The following is a 15,350-nucleotide window of genomic DNA, read 5'->3' on the forward strand; positions in this document are numbered from 1 at the left end:
TAAGAATGTATACTTAAAACTGAAGTTAATGAAATTTATTATTCATATTCTATATTACTATATTTTTAAATACTTTATACTTCATGAAATACAAGTTTTTATTTTTTTTTAAATATTATGCTAAGTTTTTGATTAATTATACCCTGAACCCATTGAAAATGGGAAATCAAGGTATAATGGTTTTGTGAAAAGAATGTAACAGGCAGAAGGAATCATCGCAGACCCCATAAAGTATATATATTCTTGATCAGGACGACGAGCTGAGTCGATATAGCCCGGTCCGTCTGTCTGTCCGTCCGTCCGTCCGTCCGTATGAGCAAAAGGATCTCAGAAGATATAAGAGCTAGAGAGCTGAAATTTGGCATGCATACTCGTGTATACCATAGGCAGTACAAGTTTATCATATTTTTCGATAACTCATCCGATAACTTTTTTATCGAGAATAATCGAAAATCGACATTGTTTTTTCAGCCTAATTTGAACAGTTTTAGACCTGGAGACTTCAAATTTGCGTTGTATATAAAGTTAATGGATACAAAGATTTTGTAATTTACAGATTTGGGATACCACGCCCCATTCGCCCCCAATTTGTAAAAAACTCATTTCATGTACTACAGACTTGTGCTTTGGAATGTACACACATAGTTACCATATGATTACACTTCAAGTTTCATTAAGATCGTTTGTCTACAAAAGAAATTATTCGACAAATAAATTCTCATAATATTGCCCACATTGCAGCGCAGCCCAAGCGCAGCCGCTGCCTACTGCGCAGTTAGCAGAGCGCAGGCTTATGCGTGCGTGGGGATGCATGTGTATGTATGTAAGCATAAAAGAAGTGCAGAATGATTAGAATATCAGCTTAGAGGGTTCAGGGTATCTCCTAGTCGAGCAGTCTCGACTAGAGTCTTCTTACTTGTTTTTGTCTGGAATTTTCTATAAATTTGTATAGCGAAAAATTGATCAATATAAATTATTATTGTAAATAAATAAATATTAAAAAAATAATTAGCTAAATTATTATTATAATTTAATATTATTGTGTACCAAGTCCCGCAAAGAAGAGTTTTTTGCTTTGCTTCACTCCTTGATTCATCATATTTCTAGCTTCAATTAGCGCAATCCCTGAACTATATTTGTATGTACTTAGGGAAAATTGAAGTTATTTGGATATTAATGTGGCAGACAATTGTGGCAACAGCCTTGAACCGCGTCACATATATTTGAAATAGCCTCCAGAGATTAGAGTGCGCGACTCGGCACTTAGCTCAGGGCACAATTATCTAATAGCTCGACTAATTGTTTTATCTTACACGCAGTTCACTGCCGTTGAACCAAAAGGCGATGTCAAGGGGCAGCAGGAGGCAGCAATAAAGTCAGACTAAACTGCATGGAAATACCACGTGGAGTGGCTAAAATCTTGGCAAGATGTGCCCCGCGACCCGCAGGCCAAGTGACATAAACTGCTCTCATTTTTGGGCTGCCCGGCAGACAGCTTGTGCTTGTGCTGTCAGTTGCAAAAGTTATGCAGCCAACGAGGGCAAACGTTGGCAATGACTGGGCCCAAAAGCTGGCACAATAGCTGCGGCGGCGGCGGCTTCTGTCATTGTCCTACGCAGCGCACTGCTGGCTGCACAATTAACAAACAAACTGCAGTTAAAGTGTGGCTGCTGCTGTTTCTGTTGGTCACCCGCCTGCGCCTGCGCCTGCCCCTACCCTGGCCAGCTGTGTGGAAGGCGGTTATCTAACCGAAAAAGTGAAATGGGCGCCGACAACTGTGAAATGAAAAAACATGGAAAAACTTGGCCGAAAAACACAATATGTATGTACTTGCAGTTAACAAACTGTAAATTTGCTGAAAATGCAGTGGAAAACGAAGCCAAAACAAATAAAAATCAAAACACAATAACTAGTTGATGAAGAGAGTGGCTAGACTAGCAGATACCCTGTGCAATTGATTTGTCTTATACTTCGAGAGTATTTCAAGGCATCTGAGAGAGATGAATGTAAGAGGAAGAGAGTAGATCATCGAATGAAGCTAGACTGGTGACTCAAGAAAAGGAATTCGACATAAACGATAAGGAAACAGGGACCACAGTTAGGGAGCATAGAGAAGAAAGTAGACGGAAAAGAATCTAGAAGAAATATTCGAAATGCAAGATGATTGAAAATTCAAGCTGAAGAGACAAACTAGTGAGTCGAGAATAGATGATTAGAGGAATAGAGAAAATAAAGAGAAGGTCGAGGGGAGAGTCTAGTTAGAGCAGAAGTGTTAAGCTAGAAAAATGAATAGAGAAAAATCAGGACGCACTCAAGAAGGTAGTAGAGAGAAAAGGATGTCAAGAAACGGATAGATTGACAGCCGAATCAGATAGACGAGAATAGATAGAGAAGAGTGGAGAAGATATAAATTAAAAAAGAGAAGCTAAGAGAGCGAGAAAATATCAAAGAAGAGACAAACAAGAAGATGAAGAGAGAACAGGAGTGGAAAAGAAGAGAGATGAAAGATAAAGAGAGAAGAGAGAAAACAGAAGCTAAATGAAGGAAAGCAAATCAAACAAAAGAGAAGCGAGAATTAGTGAATGTCTCTATTAAGCAAACCAGCAGAGAGCATATTTCTCTTATTGCCTCCTTACACCTACACAAAACTAATACACTCTCAGTCAACTATTTCTACAGGGTATAAAAAGGTCTTTCATGCATTAAGCGTTGCAGTTGGCATATAATCGCGCAGCGACTGTGAACTGAACCCAAGTCGAGAAGCTGCAACTGGCTTGCCGGCCAAGCACAAGTCACAGATAAACCCGCAGCCAAAGATCCCAAGAGGTTTAATTTGAAATTTTTAAATACTATTTCATATTTATTTATATATGTGCATGCACAAACATATGCATGTATACACATTTTATGCTTCCCTCTCGCACACATGCAACATCTACAATTTGTCATTTCAATTGTTTTATATTGTGCTGCTTATCGACTTGTCAACAACTCATGCAACCTGTGCAGCGTTTCCGAGAGTCGCGTCCAGTCGAGACGTTGGCTCCCACTAATTTGTTTTGACCACAAAGCTGTGTGCCAACCAGGTCGATGGTCGCTAAACGAACGACTGCGTCTGAAACAGGCCATCAGTTTCGACTGATTGCACATCAGCTCATACTAAAAGAAATAAAAAGCCTAGTAATAATAATGAAATTATCGCTTCAACTGTTCAACAAATGGCAAACGCAAGAATGCCATAAAAAAATTAAAAAAAAAAAAAACAATATAAAATAAAATTACGTCTTCGAGACCGTGAGACCGGTTGAGTGCAACAGCAGGAAGGAAGCATTCAAATTTAGTTTAAACGCCGAGAAAAGTTTAAGTTATAAAATATATACAAAATTAGAGATATATATTTATTTTAATATTTATATTTACAATTAATTAACTAAAAAATAAATTTATAATTTTAAACTATTTTGAGTAAAATAAATTGCTTCAATTGATAGCTGTGCAAAATGGAATTACACAAAATCATTTAAATCCATGAGATGCAATGCATGTTACAAAATATCTTTCATATGCAATTTTACACTGTTACAAAAAAAAGTATAACATATTATTTGAATGTTTTTCTTTATTTCTGAGCTTCAAACCATTTACCATATGCCACATTGCTCTCTTTTTATTTTATTTTATTATTATTTTTTTTTTTTTTTAATTGATGTGGAGCAATTGAAAAGGCAAATAAAAATTCATATGGCAAAAGAGATGGAGTGAAAAATTTTCAGAGTGTAACGAGAAGTGCGATAACAGGCTGGGTGCGCTCGCCTTGACAGCACTGGCAACATGTTGCATGAGCGAGAGAAAAACGAAAACGAAATGATAATATAACGAAATGGTACGGCATCCTGCACGACTTCCTGCACTTCCTGTTCAATGGCGCTGCTATCGCCGCGTTGCGCAATGAACTTCAACTTCAACTTCAAATTGGACTTCAAAGTCGCGCGACAAAAATCGAAAAAAATAAGAAACAAATAAAATAGAAATTCGGAAATGAACTCGTTTTCGGTTTGGTTTTTGGCATTTGGCGGAAGTGGCCAACGCCATGGCATAATCAAATTTTCGCACAGAGTTTGAACTGTGTCTGTGTGCCTCATGCAGCTGGCAGGAGTCGTCGAAGCAGTCGAATTAGCGCCCAATGCAAAAAAGTGAAAGGTACCAGCTCCAGATCGTTGCGATGCTCCACAGTCAACTTTGGTGGCATTCCGCGTATGCAACGACTGCCACTATCGACTATCGACCATTGGCACTCTCATTGTGCATCCAAATGTGGCAGCCAATACCGGTGATGATATAACCGCCCAGTGCCAGCTGACAAATTAAGTTGCTGCAGGCTGCAGCATCCTGCCAAATGCCAGCTAAACCGTGAGGATACTTTTGGATGAGGGTGTTGTCATTACGTCAGTTACGCTAAAAGAAGTGACTACAGATGCAGTATATAGTATATATAGTATATACATATGTGAAATGTATGATATATATATATATATATATATATATATATATATCTATATAATGCTATGGAAAATACATAAAACTGTGTGACTTTTGTAGAGAAATTGTGGAAAGTTAAACCTTATATGAAAGGAAACTTCTCAAAGTTCTGATGAATACATATGTATATAAAATTATATATTATTTTTCTGAAAATATTTAAAGAATAGAAGAAGACGTTGAAGAATACAGAGTAAAGAAGATTCGGAAAAAATAATATTATTAAATAACTTATAAACTCCTTTACTCGTTATATTTGATAATATACATCCATGTCTTTCGTCTTTCTTTCCATTTATCTACAATATTAACGGCTTTTAAGTTCAACTGGAGCGCGGGAGAGCCCTATATGATCGACTAGTATTATATCATATTTAATCATATCTTATCATATCGTATAGTAGTCTCATAGGGTATTTACTTGGCGGGCATCTCATTTACTTATTTCAAATCCATTCGGATTGAATTTATAGCAGAGCTCGATTCGCAGCACCTGGTCACAGTCAGCGTTGCGTGTCTTCGTCTCTTCGGACGCTGCTGTCACGGCTGGGTTTGAGCTGCATTTTGTTGCCACACGAGGAGGCATAATTTTTCCAGGTGGCGACTTAATTGAAGCTGGTTTTAACTACTTTACGAGTATTTCGTGAATTTTGCTTTTTATTAGTATTATTTTTGTCTCTTTCTGATTTGCATTGAATGCGCAAAGCTAATTCATTGGCAATCATTTTATTGACGGAAAAAATTTCATAATTTTCCTGCTGAAAATAATTTTTTATTTGATCTCGCAGCTGTCTGACTAATTAATGGCGCCCGCATTGAGTCATTTCCTAGCTAATTTATAACTATTAACGAAATGGTGTGCTTTAGGCCGAATACTTAACAGCTTAGCAAAATGGTTGAAGTAAGTTTAGGGCGTTTTTTGTGCTATTATTTTGTGAGTCCATTAGTTTAATGGGGTCTAATGTTGCCATGGTTATGCATAAGTGGAAGCTCAGAAAGGTCAGCAGATTTTTTCGCCAGCTGGATAATTGGGCTCAGTTTAAAATCCCAATTTAGAGACACCTAAAACTATGCAAATATAAATTGGAGATTCCTAAGAGTATGTTAAATAAAAAATTAAATTTGTTGTATATAATTTTAAGCAAAAATTAAATATAAAATATTTGGTAAAATATTTATATAATTAATTATTTATTAATTAATAATTTATATATGCACTTAAAAAAAAAAGAATTATTTATTAATTAATTATTTATATATGCACTTTAAAAAAAAAATGAATTATTTATTAATTAATTATTTATATATGCACTTAAAAATTTGTTTCATATTTAGCATATCATATATGCATATATGATTGTCGAGATTAAAGTATTATTATATTCTTATTATTTCGAATTGAATTGAAATGAATTTGAGAAGTACTTGGGAAGCACGTGAGCTGTATTATTATTCATTCAGTAAGAACTCAAGATTCGAGACCACGTAATACGCCATCAGTATATTAAGATTTCATATGACTAAACGACTTATTTGTATTTATGTATATGTGTATACATATGAATAAATATATTTATATATATATATATATGTGTACTTCTTTGTATGCGCTACGTCAGTGCACCCTTTATAAACCATTCACCATAAATGACTTTTATTATACGAGAGTCTTGCGGTTTGCCAATGGATCTGGATATTCCCCTGAATCATGATCTTTCCCAATGGATAGAGAATTTACTAAGTAGCTGCGCCGCTGACGACAACGACGCGTGCTTGAAGTGCGCTTAAATTTACATTAATATACATGTATGTATGTATGTATGTGCTTATCTTCAATTGAATCGGCTGGCGAAACTATTTGACAAGCTTTTGAGCTCAAAGCAACACGTTTCTTTTCAGCTGTTAAACAGCTGTTAAGTGAGCTTAGGCATGTTAAGCTGTCTCAGCAGCTTCTGTGCTTACATGATAGCGTCACGCTGTAAGCATAACACAAAGCCACTAAAACAGCTGTAAGGCGCTGCCGACCGATCAGTCTCTCCGCTCAGCACTCTCTTACTCTATCTCTCTTTCACTCCCTCTCTCGAACGCTGGTGCTAAGCTTTGCATAAAGCTTGTGCATTGCCAAGACTTTCGACTTGTCGTTCAGTTGCTTTCTTGTCGCGCGCGACGATAAGCGTATGTGCTGGCTTGTTAGTTAGTTAGTCGTGTGCTATCATTCTCACTCTCTCTGCCTCTCTGCCTCTCTACCTCGCTCGCTCGCGCCGCAGCTGAAATGAAGTAGTGATAAATATCAAAGACGCGCGTCTCCCACACGAATTACACAAGAATATTTCCCCTTTGGGAAAATACACGAACTAAGCGTGCGCGCAGAGCAGAGCGGAGCAGACGCGACGGCTGCTTAAAAGCGCTTGCATCACAACGGCAGGGCATCATTTTAGGCAAGGTCAAGCACGGCGCAACAACATATTGAAGAAGAAGAGGAAATTAAATTAAATATATATATAAAATCAGTAGCATCGACAGGTGATATAGGGAAAAGCAGAGCGAGCAAGTGACAAGTGCGTTGCTGGCTGTTGGCAGCCACTGTGCAAAGGAAACAAACAAAGCGGAATAAACGACACTGCGCAAAGAGGCGACTGACAACAACTAATACAAGCAACAGCAGCTTCGACACCAACTACAATAATATAAAAGAAGAAGCAGAAAAAAAATAAATAAAAACAGTCAAAACGAAAACAACAACAACAGCGAGCAAATAAAACCCGGCAATAATTTTAGTCGTGCCAGTTTGTTTATTAAATATACTATATAAAGCGCATAAAGAAAACCAAAATATTAAATCAAAGCACCGACTCGCAGCTACCCTGTACAGAAGTTTATATCTATTGTATATATTGAATTAAAAAAATACTTAAAGTTACTTCAAAATTAAAAAAAGAAAAAACAAACAACTAAAAATAAATTCTAATATAAAAATGCCTCCAATGTGGTGGAAAATGATCGCAATTATGATGCTGCTCTTCGCTCTCTTCGCAACGGTAAGTTTTGAGCTGTTTTATAAAAATTATCCTAATCCTATGCTTGATGCTTTGCCAAAATTTAAATAAAAACAAAAATTAATAAATAATATTTTGGGTATTGGTTTACATTTCTAATAATATTCAATCATTACATTTGCATTTGGTGTATATAACAATCCCATCATCGCATTATATATTGCAGGGTATTAAAGTTGTATTTTCAAACAACTCTCTAAATACCTCTAAATGCCTGTTCAATATGCGACTTGCTATAACATTTCGCATATCCGACCGACAGCACACGATTTGTATATTGATTTATGCAGGGAATCATATTTCAACTGGAAACCTAAAGCTTAGCAAAGTTGATATTAGTCTGGGAATAGTTCAGGCTTACATAGTATATCAGCTCGAGCTCGATCCAAAGGGATGTTAATTAAACATCTATAGATCATACAATGTCTGGAAGGTAGTAAAAATGAACAAAAATCAGATAAAAACTTAAGTTCAATTATAAAAAAAAAGAACAATATTGTGCTCACTTTAATTATTGACGATTCTCATAACAAAATTATATTAAAAATCTAGGCAGACACAATTTACTATAAGCTATAATTATCAAGCTTATCTCGAGCGGAGGCTAAAGGCGAATGTGTCAGATTTTTGAGTAATTCGAGTCCCAGCTCAAATTAAATAAATAACAAAATTCTTAAACCTGAGCTGTGTCTCTTGAAACATATGTTCTTCAATAGTGTTGGTATTTTTTTCATATTATTGTTACTTGAAGTATTTTTATTTCATATATATTTTTTTTGTATGGCTGAAAAATTATAATTATATGAGAGGCTTACAAAGGCTGTAGCAAATTAAGCGAGCGTTAAATGAGCTCAACGAATTATATAAAGTGAACTGAGTCAATATAGTTATTTTACTTATTTAAAATGAGATTAAAACCATATATATAAGAATACTGAATAATAATATAGATTGATCGAGTTGTCGCAGTTCTAGATTCACGAAATACAAATTTTACACGTTTCTTCATAAATTGTAGACACCCTATGTTTAGAGTACCCAGAAAATAAAAAAATAACTTAGTAAAGCAACTCTATAAAAATAAAAATATTTATAGCTAGATAGAAATCAAGCTAATCTACTAAACAGACAGACAGTTAGCTGTGCTATTACCAATTGGCATACGTAATCGGTATGCTAATTTGGATACTAGAGAACCAGACAGATATATAATTTTGTAATTAAAAATGAGATTCACTTTGCTCCAGCATAATCATACACAAAACTAAAATAACTTATGTATAGGGTATATATATGACTACGGTAATAGAAACGTATGAGTATGCATACAAATATGAAATTTTGGATAAAGTAATATTATAAATAGTGCTGCCCCTTCTCTCTCTCTCTCTCTCTCTCTCTCTCTCTCTCGATATGCTTGCTGTATCCCTCTCTCTATATATAACATCATATATATATCATAAGCTATGCTCAAAGGCACATTCATAGTCATACACCCATACACACACACACACACACACACACATAGCGCGGCTCGGCGGAAGGCAGTTGCTGCTCTTGTTGTTGTTGTTGTTGTCATTGCCAAACGAAATATTGTTTGGGAAACGATTAGCAGCTCGTCGCGACAATCATCGCTATTTAATACCCTATCTTATGCGTGCGTGCCTTCTCTACCCTTTGTACACTGGATTATGTTATTATCCAATCGCAAACCAAGAAAAAAAAACCAAAAAAAAAAAAAAAAAACAAAATGTTCCACATGTATCTTTCAGATAGTTTGTATCAATAGCGAAATATCGAAGCGCCGCAGCGAGGCAGCTGCTGCAGTAGCTGTAGAATCGAACAGCAGCTCTATGGATATGACGTCATTTGTCTCACATCATCTACTGAACATGGCCTCCAAGGATCAGCCGGAGGAGCCGCAGCGGGAGAACAAAGAGGTGGAGGTGTGCCAAGTTGTGCATTGTCCTGAATTTTCTAAATAATTCTTAAATAATTATATTGAATGTTTTTTTTTTTTCTTTCCTGTTCTTCTTCTTCTTTTTTCTGTTCATTGTTCTTTGGGCTTTTGTTTATAAATTGCAAAAATTTATGCGTTTCCCAACTTTTTCGTTTCGACACTTTCGCTGCAGCTGCCCGCCGAGGATATTGACGAGCGCGTTCGTTCCATATTCAAAGTGCACGATGGCCATGGTGTGATACTTTTCAATGTAAGTGAGAGGGGTGACCACCATGACAGCCAATGCCCCAACATAGTCCACAATCATCCACATCCAATCAATCATCTATCACCTACTAACAACCCCCACTCTGTGTTTGTGTGTGCTTCGTTCGTTCTTTGATTTGGCTTTAAAACTAGCAAACAAGTAAAACGAAAAGAAAGAAAAGAAAAAGAATAAGAGAAGAGAAACTAATGCAAAATTTACACACACAGTCGACGGCCATGAACGATGATGCATCTCTCATGCCCATATCCACAGCCGAGTCCTGGCCATCCACCACAACCAGCACTCACACCCCAACTCAGATTCAAACTCAAAATCAAAGTGAAACTCAGTCTCAGTCCACGTCTCAGGCCAAGCCCAAGCACTATCATCAATATCAAAGCCTGAATCATCAGCAACAGTCCTTCAAAGTGCAGCGCTCACCGGATGGCAAGCTGAATCTCGTCTTTAATGAACCGATCGTCTCTTTACAGACCACCGTACAGCAGCAGCCAACGCAGCAGGAGCAACCAGCGCAGCAGCCACAGCAGCCGCGTCGTCCTATCTCGGATGGTAAGTGGTGTACGCGTAATACCTGAATGATGCACAGTCGGCTATAAGCGACTGTCTAATACACTGTTCACAGGTGCTCTATAAGGCATCTTCACACATTCCAAAACTTTAAACTGAAGAATTTTCATGAAGTAGGGAATATCATATGTAAAACTCAATTTTAGTTTGTATATCTTTCTGCTAGGCTCAGAAATTCTAAATCTTTTAAAATTATGTTACAGAACATAAGAATATGTTTCGCGTCAAATGTATACACAGGGTACTTAAAGAATACGAATAGATCAGGGACTCAAATCTCGGTAACGGTCAGTCAGACTTTCTTAGACTCTATAGACATTTGGCAGTGAATATTTAAGGACTTCAAAAGGAAGACCATTATTGGCAAACAATACGGGGTATATAAAGATTCATAAAGGATCAGAAACTTGAATCTTCTAGAAGATTAACAAACTAATTTGGACTCTATGAACAAAGAATGCTGGAAGCTTAAAGACTTCCAGATTATCAGAGTCTTCTTAAAGATCAGGGACTTCAAGAAATCAAAAACATCATAAGACATTCATAAAACCCCTCGGTGCTCATTAAGTCCGTTAACTAATGCCCTAAAGGTAGATTATCCCACTCCTTTGCCATTTCATTTACAATTTAATCACTATACCTCCTCGAAAAGCTTGTGAACAGTGCATTAATGTATGTTTTAATTACCTACCCTTATATGTATCTACCTACAAAAATGAAACACTTTTCTAATACAATAATACAATTAACAAATACTAAATCGATATCATGCTCACACAACACGTTCAACTCACATGGCGGTTGCCTAACGTCCAGTTATCGTGTTTCCCGACTCCATAGATAAGTATCGACCCACGCGACCGACGCCCGTGGAAACGGGCGATCTGTGCATGGACGGCTTCAATCAGAGTCGCTCCTTCTGCACCAAGGTCAACAATTATCCGGATCTATCCGGCCTGAAGGGCATTCTCTCGCGTCGCTTTGCCAATTTCTTCAGCGACGAGCCGCAGCCCACGGATTTCGGTTTGCGGATGAACGACGATGAGATGTACTTGTGCAACAGCCATCAGAGGTACCTCTACCCAAAGTACGGCCAGAAATTGGATCTGACGTGGCAGTACATAGTCAATACAGATGAGTTCAAGCAGGGCATACTTATCGAGGAGTGCGAGTGAGTAGAACTACGAAATTACTGGAAAAATACATACGTAACTCTATAAATACATTATTTCAATTTGCAGTCACGAGGGCGAGGGCTGCCAGTTTCTGGATAGTTTTCCTAACAACTATGTGCCCGTGTGCAAGCAGCACTACGTGATACGGCACTTGGCCACGATCAACAATGCCAGCAACGGGCAGCCGGAGGTGGCCAACGAGCCCTTCAAGATACCCTCCTGTTGCAAGTGTGTGATCAAGAACAAATACTCCGTGGAGAGCAAACCCTAAACAAGACTAATTCCAACACAAAGAGCCGGATATTACATATACATATATGTGATATAATAACAAGCAAACCATGCCAATTTCTGCACATGTGATTTTGATGTAAGCATTATTATTGTTTCATAACACACGAAATTTAGCAACGTGATTAGTGACATAGATCCACTCATTTGATAAGCTTGCGCAGCGTCCAGCCCATCGCGTAGAATCCGAGCAGCTTAATGGCCATGCGCTTCCCCTCCACATTCTGGAGCTGCTTGAATCGCCCGCTCAGATTTCCCAACATACCATCCATCGTATAGAATGTGTGGTACCTTTCCCAATTACTTTTAATATAATATATGGTGTATTTATACGCTTAGTAGAAAACAGAAAAACAGACACCGACCATACAGATCGGAAACGAAAATTCAAATTATATACAGTTTTCGACGATTTTTTCCCGAGTTTTCCAAAATTTGTAATTGTTTGCTTTTATTCATTACGAATATTTACGCTGACTAAAACTAGCTTTGTATGCTCTAACAGTACATGTACGTTCGACTCAAGGCCAACTACGTAGAGTATTAGAATTAGTCTCAAATGAAAAGTATTTAATGTATGCCTCTTCGAAAAGAATTTATAGGGTTTTTCTTTGTGTGCAGGGGAATTCAAATTTAATATACTAAATACATTTTCTATAATACATCTTTTATTTTGAATAGGGTTTTATTATATTTAGAGTTTTTATATTTGGGTTGTTCAATATTGCACTTGGATTATTTGTTAAACTGTTTTACGGATTAGAAACTCAAAATATTCATATAAATTTAAAATAAATATTGATTTATATTTAAACATATTTGTATATGATATTCAATATATAAATGATATTATATATGATAGTACTTAGCTGCATTTGGTGTGTAAGGAGCTTCCAGGTTCATAAGGTCTACTCCATCTATTGCATTTGAATTTGAAAATATTTATATATGGAGAGGTAAATCAAGAGCATGCCTCTAGAGTTTTGAACCTGGATAGAAACATATATCTAATGATAACTGAATTATTATAGGTTGAAAAATATTACAAGTCGAATGCAAGTCATTAAATTTATATTTTAAGTTTAGGAACACCCTGATCTTAATGTACATAAATATAAGCGCTTGTGTAATAATTTTGTATATTATTAAAGTTTATTAATTCATTATTTACTTTTCTTGTTTCTTTTTTATTCCACAGCGACACGTTTCACCCACCACAGAATGGCAGGCCAAACTGTCTAGGGGTTTTCTTTTATTGTTTATTTTTATTTTGATTATCTTTTGTATACTTCGTAGACTAGCTGTTTTATATGCACATAAAACGCATTTTAATATTTAAGTATGAATAATCAAGATGTTTGATATTATTACTAATGCTAATGCTAATGCTAAATGCAAAACACTCATCGAATAGCCATAAATGTAAAAATTAATTGTTTAGCATTTACAACAAATTCTGCAAATACTGACGCTGCGTTTATGCTCATAAAAAAAAAAAATTTGAAAAGATAAAAATATAAATAATTTTGTTTTCCACTTAATTTTCATGTAAAGTATAGTATAGTATGCATGTACTTAGTTTAGGTAAAAAAAAAAAAAAATGTAACAACTTTAAAAGCTTTGTTAAAATGTCGTGCACAAAATAAATTGTTTAAGCAAGCTGCAACTGACTGCGCAATACTCTGTAATTATTCGAAATTGTGGGTAGACCTTATAAGAAGCCTTAGTTTTTTGGAAACGGATAATTGATCTATATATATTTAAATACCTTTTAAGATTTTTCATTCGACTTGAGCTGGTTAGAGTGAAAGAAACTGTGCCTAAGCCAAGTCAAATTTATATTACTTTGTAGAATTGTATTTCCGCATTTGTTGAAATCATTGTAGTATCTTAATCATTAATTCTCATTAAAGTGTGGAGGTTTGTTGGTAGAAGTCAGCTCTGCGTATAGACTGTATATAAATAGAAATGTGGCTACTACTTCAAAGTAAAGGTCACATTTGACATTCACGTGATATGAACTTATATTTGCACTTGTGTCTCTGTTCAAGGCTCCGTTGCATTCTTATCACCTGCAGTCCTTTGTGCGTTGTGGCTAAGGAATGACATTTTTATTAATTACTTAGAGTTCTGTATAGTTGATATGGCGCAGGTTATCGGACACAATAAGTTGCCTTCACACTTGACAAGAGCTTAGGCTTGAACATTTAGCCAGGGCTATTTAAAAATGGCGTAATTGAACGTGAACTAGATCTTGGGATACGTTTTATTTTAATTTTAATTTTATTTATTTTTTTATTATTATTACTATTAATATAATGTTGTATAGAACCTGTACATCCATACTATAAATTTACAACACGTTTGTGGGATCGATCAATGACAATTCAACGTTGTCTGTGGAAAATGTTTTGTAATATTAAATATTATGGTTAATATAATAAATAACGGAAATTTCCTTCATATTTTACATAGTTGACATAAGATATAACTTCAGCCTCTGCAATATATTGAGTCTACATTAAAAGCTATCAAGTAAAATTCTTCAATTTTAATAATATTTTTTGAAAACCTATATACTCTCTTTCAAATCAAACTATGCAGAGTATCATGTGGCTCTAAAATATGTGTGTCTATGTGTCTGTGGGCATAAAGTAAGCTAAAGTAAAGTTCTTTGAACTCGCATTTCAAACGACGCGAACGCCATGTCAAGAGTACATTTTTTTTGTGGCCAACAAGGCAAATGGCCAATGGGCAATGGGGTGCAGCATGTAAACATGCATTTGCTTATTAATAATAATTCTGTGCGCACGCTGTGTAAACTAATTACAGCTGATGTGTGTAAATACACACACACACACACGCAGAGCGAAAGCCATTCATTGGGCTGGCGCATGGGGCGTATGCGCGTTCTGTCTGTCGACTGCATTTATATCGTTTAGTGTTTGTTAGCTGTTGCCCGTCTGTTGCCTGGCGCGCGCTGCAAATCGATAATATTTATTGATTCCAGGCGCACTATATAGCCCACAAAGTATGTCAAAGTTAGGTCGAGCTCATGCGAATGCCTTGGCTAAATATCGTTCATATATTTGTATGTACATATATACATGTGTATATTAGTGTATAGAAGTTGGCTTTTAATTATTATTATTTTGCGTTTGAAGGCCAGCTAAAATAGGCATTGGGGCATTAATCATGGCGCTTACCTATATTGGCCATATATCCCACACAGTACATGCGTTTATCAATTATATGTAGTTGGCCGTCCCCAAAGCTACAATTCTAATGGACTTTTTCCCCCCAGATTACGAAACTTTCGCCTGGACATTATTTTGATTTGTGCTCACCAATCCCCTCCCTCGCCTACCGATTAAGCCACAGCAGACTATTGGAAAAATACAAGTTTATATAGTAACAAATTTGAAATACCCTTTTGCTAAGTAATGCAAATGTATGCAAATGAGTACTTATGTAATAAAAGATAGTTTAAACCG

At 36.1% G+C, this 15,350-nt stretch overlaps 2 protein-coding genes and 2 long non-coding RNA genes across 9 annotated transcripts; 2 read left to right on the plus strand and 2 right to left on the minus strand.

Moving 5' to 3' along the window:
* Nucleotides 1-668: 668 nt before the first annotated feature.
* On the plus strand, nt 669-3,279 carry LOC149270203 (uncharacterized). The gene is made up of 2 exons (XR_016268509.1): nt 669-823; nt 1,320-3,279. It is a non-coding gene; the product is annotated as an uncharacterized LOC149270203 (long non-coding RNA).
* Nucleotides 3,280-6,665: 3,386 nt separating this feature from the next.
* On the plus strand, nt 6,666-13,534 carry spz (Spaetzle domain-containing protein). Of its 6 annotated transcripts, none has more exons than XR_016269737.1 (8): nt 6,666-7,577; nt 9,368-9,541; nt 9,728-9,805; nt 10,030-10,230; nt 10,294-10,372; nt 11,207-11,561; nt 11,632-11,935; nt 13,055-13,534. XR_016269737.1 is itself a non-coding variant. In XM_089466987.1 (6 exons), the coding sequence occupies exons 1-6, from the start codon at nt 7,515-7,517 to the stop codon at nt 11,834-11,836; spliced, it is 1,218 nt and encodes a 405-aa protein (XP_089323113.1). In that variant the 5' UTR covers nt 6,666-7,514; the 3' UTR covers nt 11,837-13,026. The 6 variants fall into 6 exon arrangements, 1 of the variants encoding a protein (XP_089323113.1); XR_016269738.1 differs by having other exon boundaries at nt 11,231-11,561; XR_016269735.1 differs by having other exon boundaries at nt 10,030-10,372.
* On the minus strand, nt 7,308-8,288 carry LOC149270204 (uncharacterized). The gene is made up of 2 exons (XR_016269744.1): nt 8,102-8,288; nt 7,308-8,021 (listed from the first exon to the last, which is right to left on the minus strand). It is a non-coding gene; the product is annotated as an uncharacterized LOC149270204 (long non-coding RNA).
* LOC108609135 (uncharacterized) lies at nt 11,926-12,128 on the minus strand. Its single transcript, XM_018000845.2, has one exon. It carries the CDS (start codon nt 12,126-12,128, stop codon nt 12,000-12,002), a length of 129 nt encoding a protein of 42 aa, XP_017856334.1. The 3' UTR covers nt 11,926-11,999.
* Nucleotides 13,535-15,350: the final 1,816 nt, after the last annotated feature.

The sequence above is a fragment of the Drosophila arizonae genome, chromosome 2 (assembly GCF_054131065.1).
Source record: "Drosophila arizonae isolate 15081-1271.41 chromosome 2, UAZ_ARI_1.0, whole genome shotgun sequence".
Taxonomy (NCBI): domain Eukaryota; kingdom Metazoa; phylum Arthropoda; class Insecta; order Diptera; family Drosophilidae; genus Drosophila; species Drosophila arizonae.

Excerpts from the sequence above, each read along its gene's own strand:
- LOC108609135 (XM_018000845.2), bottom strand. The coding sequence starts at position 12,128 with ATGGATGGTATGTTGGGAAATCTGAGCGGGCGATTCAAGCAGCTCCAG.
- spz (XM_089466987.1), top strand. The coding sequence starts at position 7,515 with ATGCCTCCAATGTGGTGGAAAATGATCGCAATTATGATGCTGCTCTTC. Across the intron at positions 9,542-9,727 it reads GGGAGAACAAAGAGGTGGAG|CTGCCCGCCGAGGATATTGA; the intron begins GTGTGCCAAGTT and ends CTTTCGCTGCAG. Across the intron at positions 10,373-11,206 it reads GCGTCGTCCTATCTCGGATG|TTATCGTGTTTCCCGACTCC; the intron begins GTAAGTGGTGTA and ends CCTAACGTCCAG.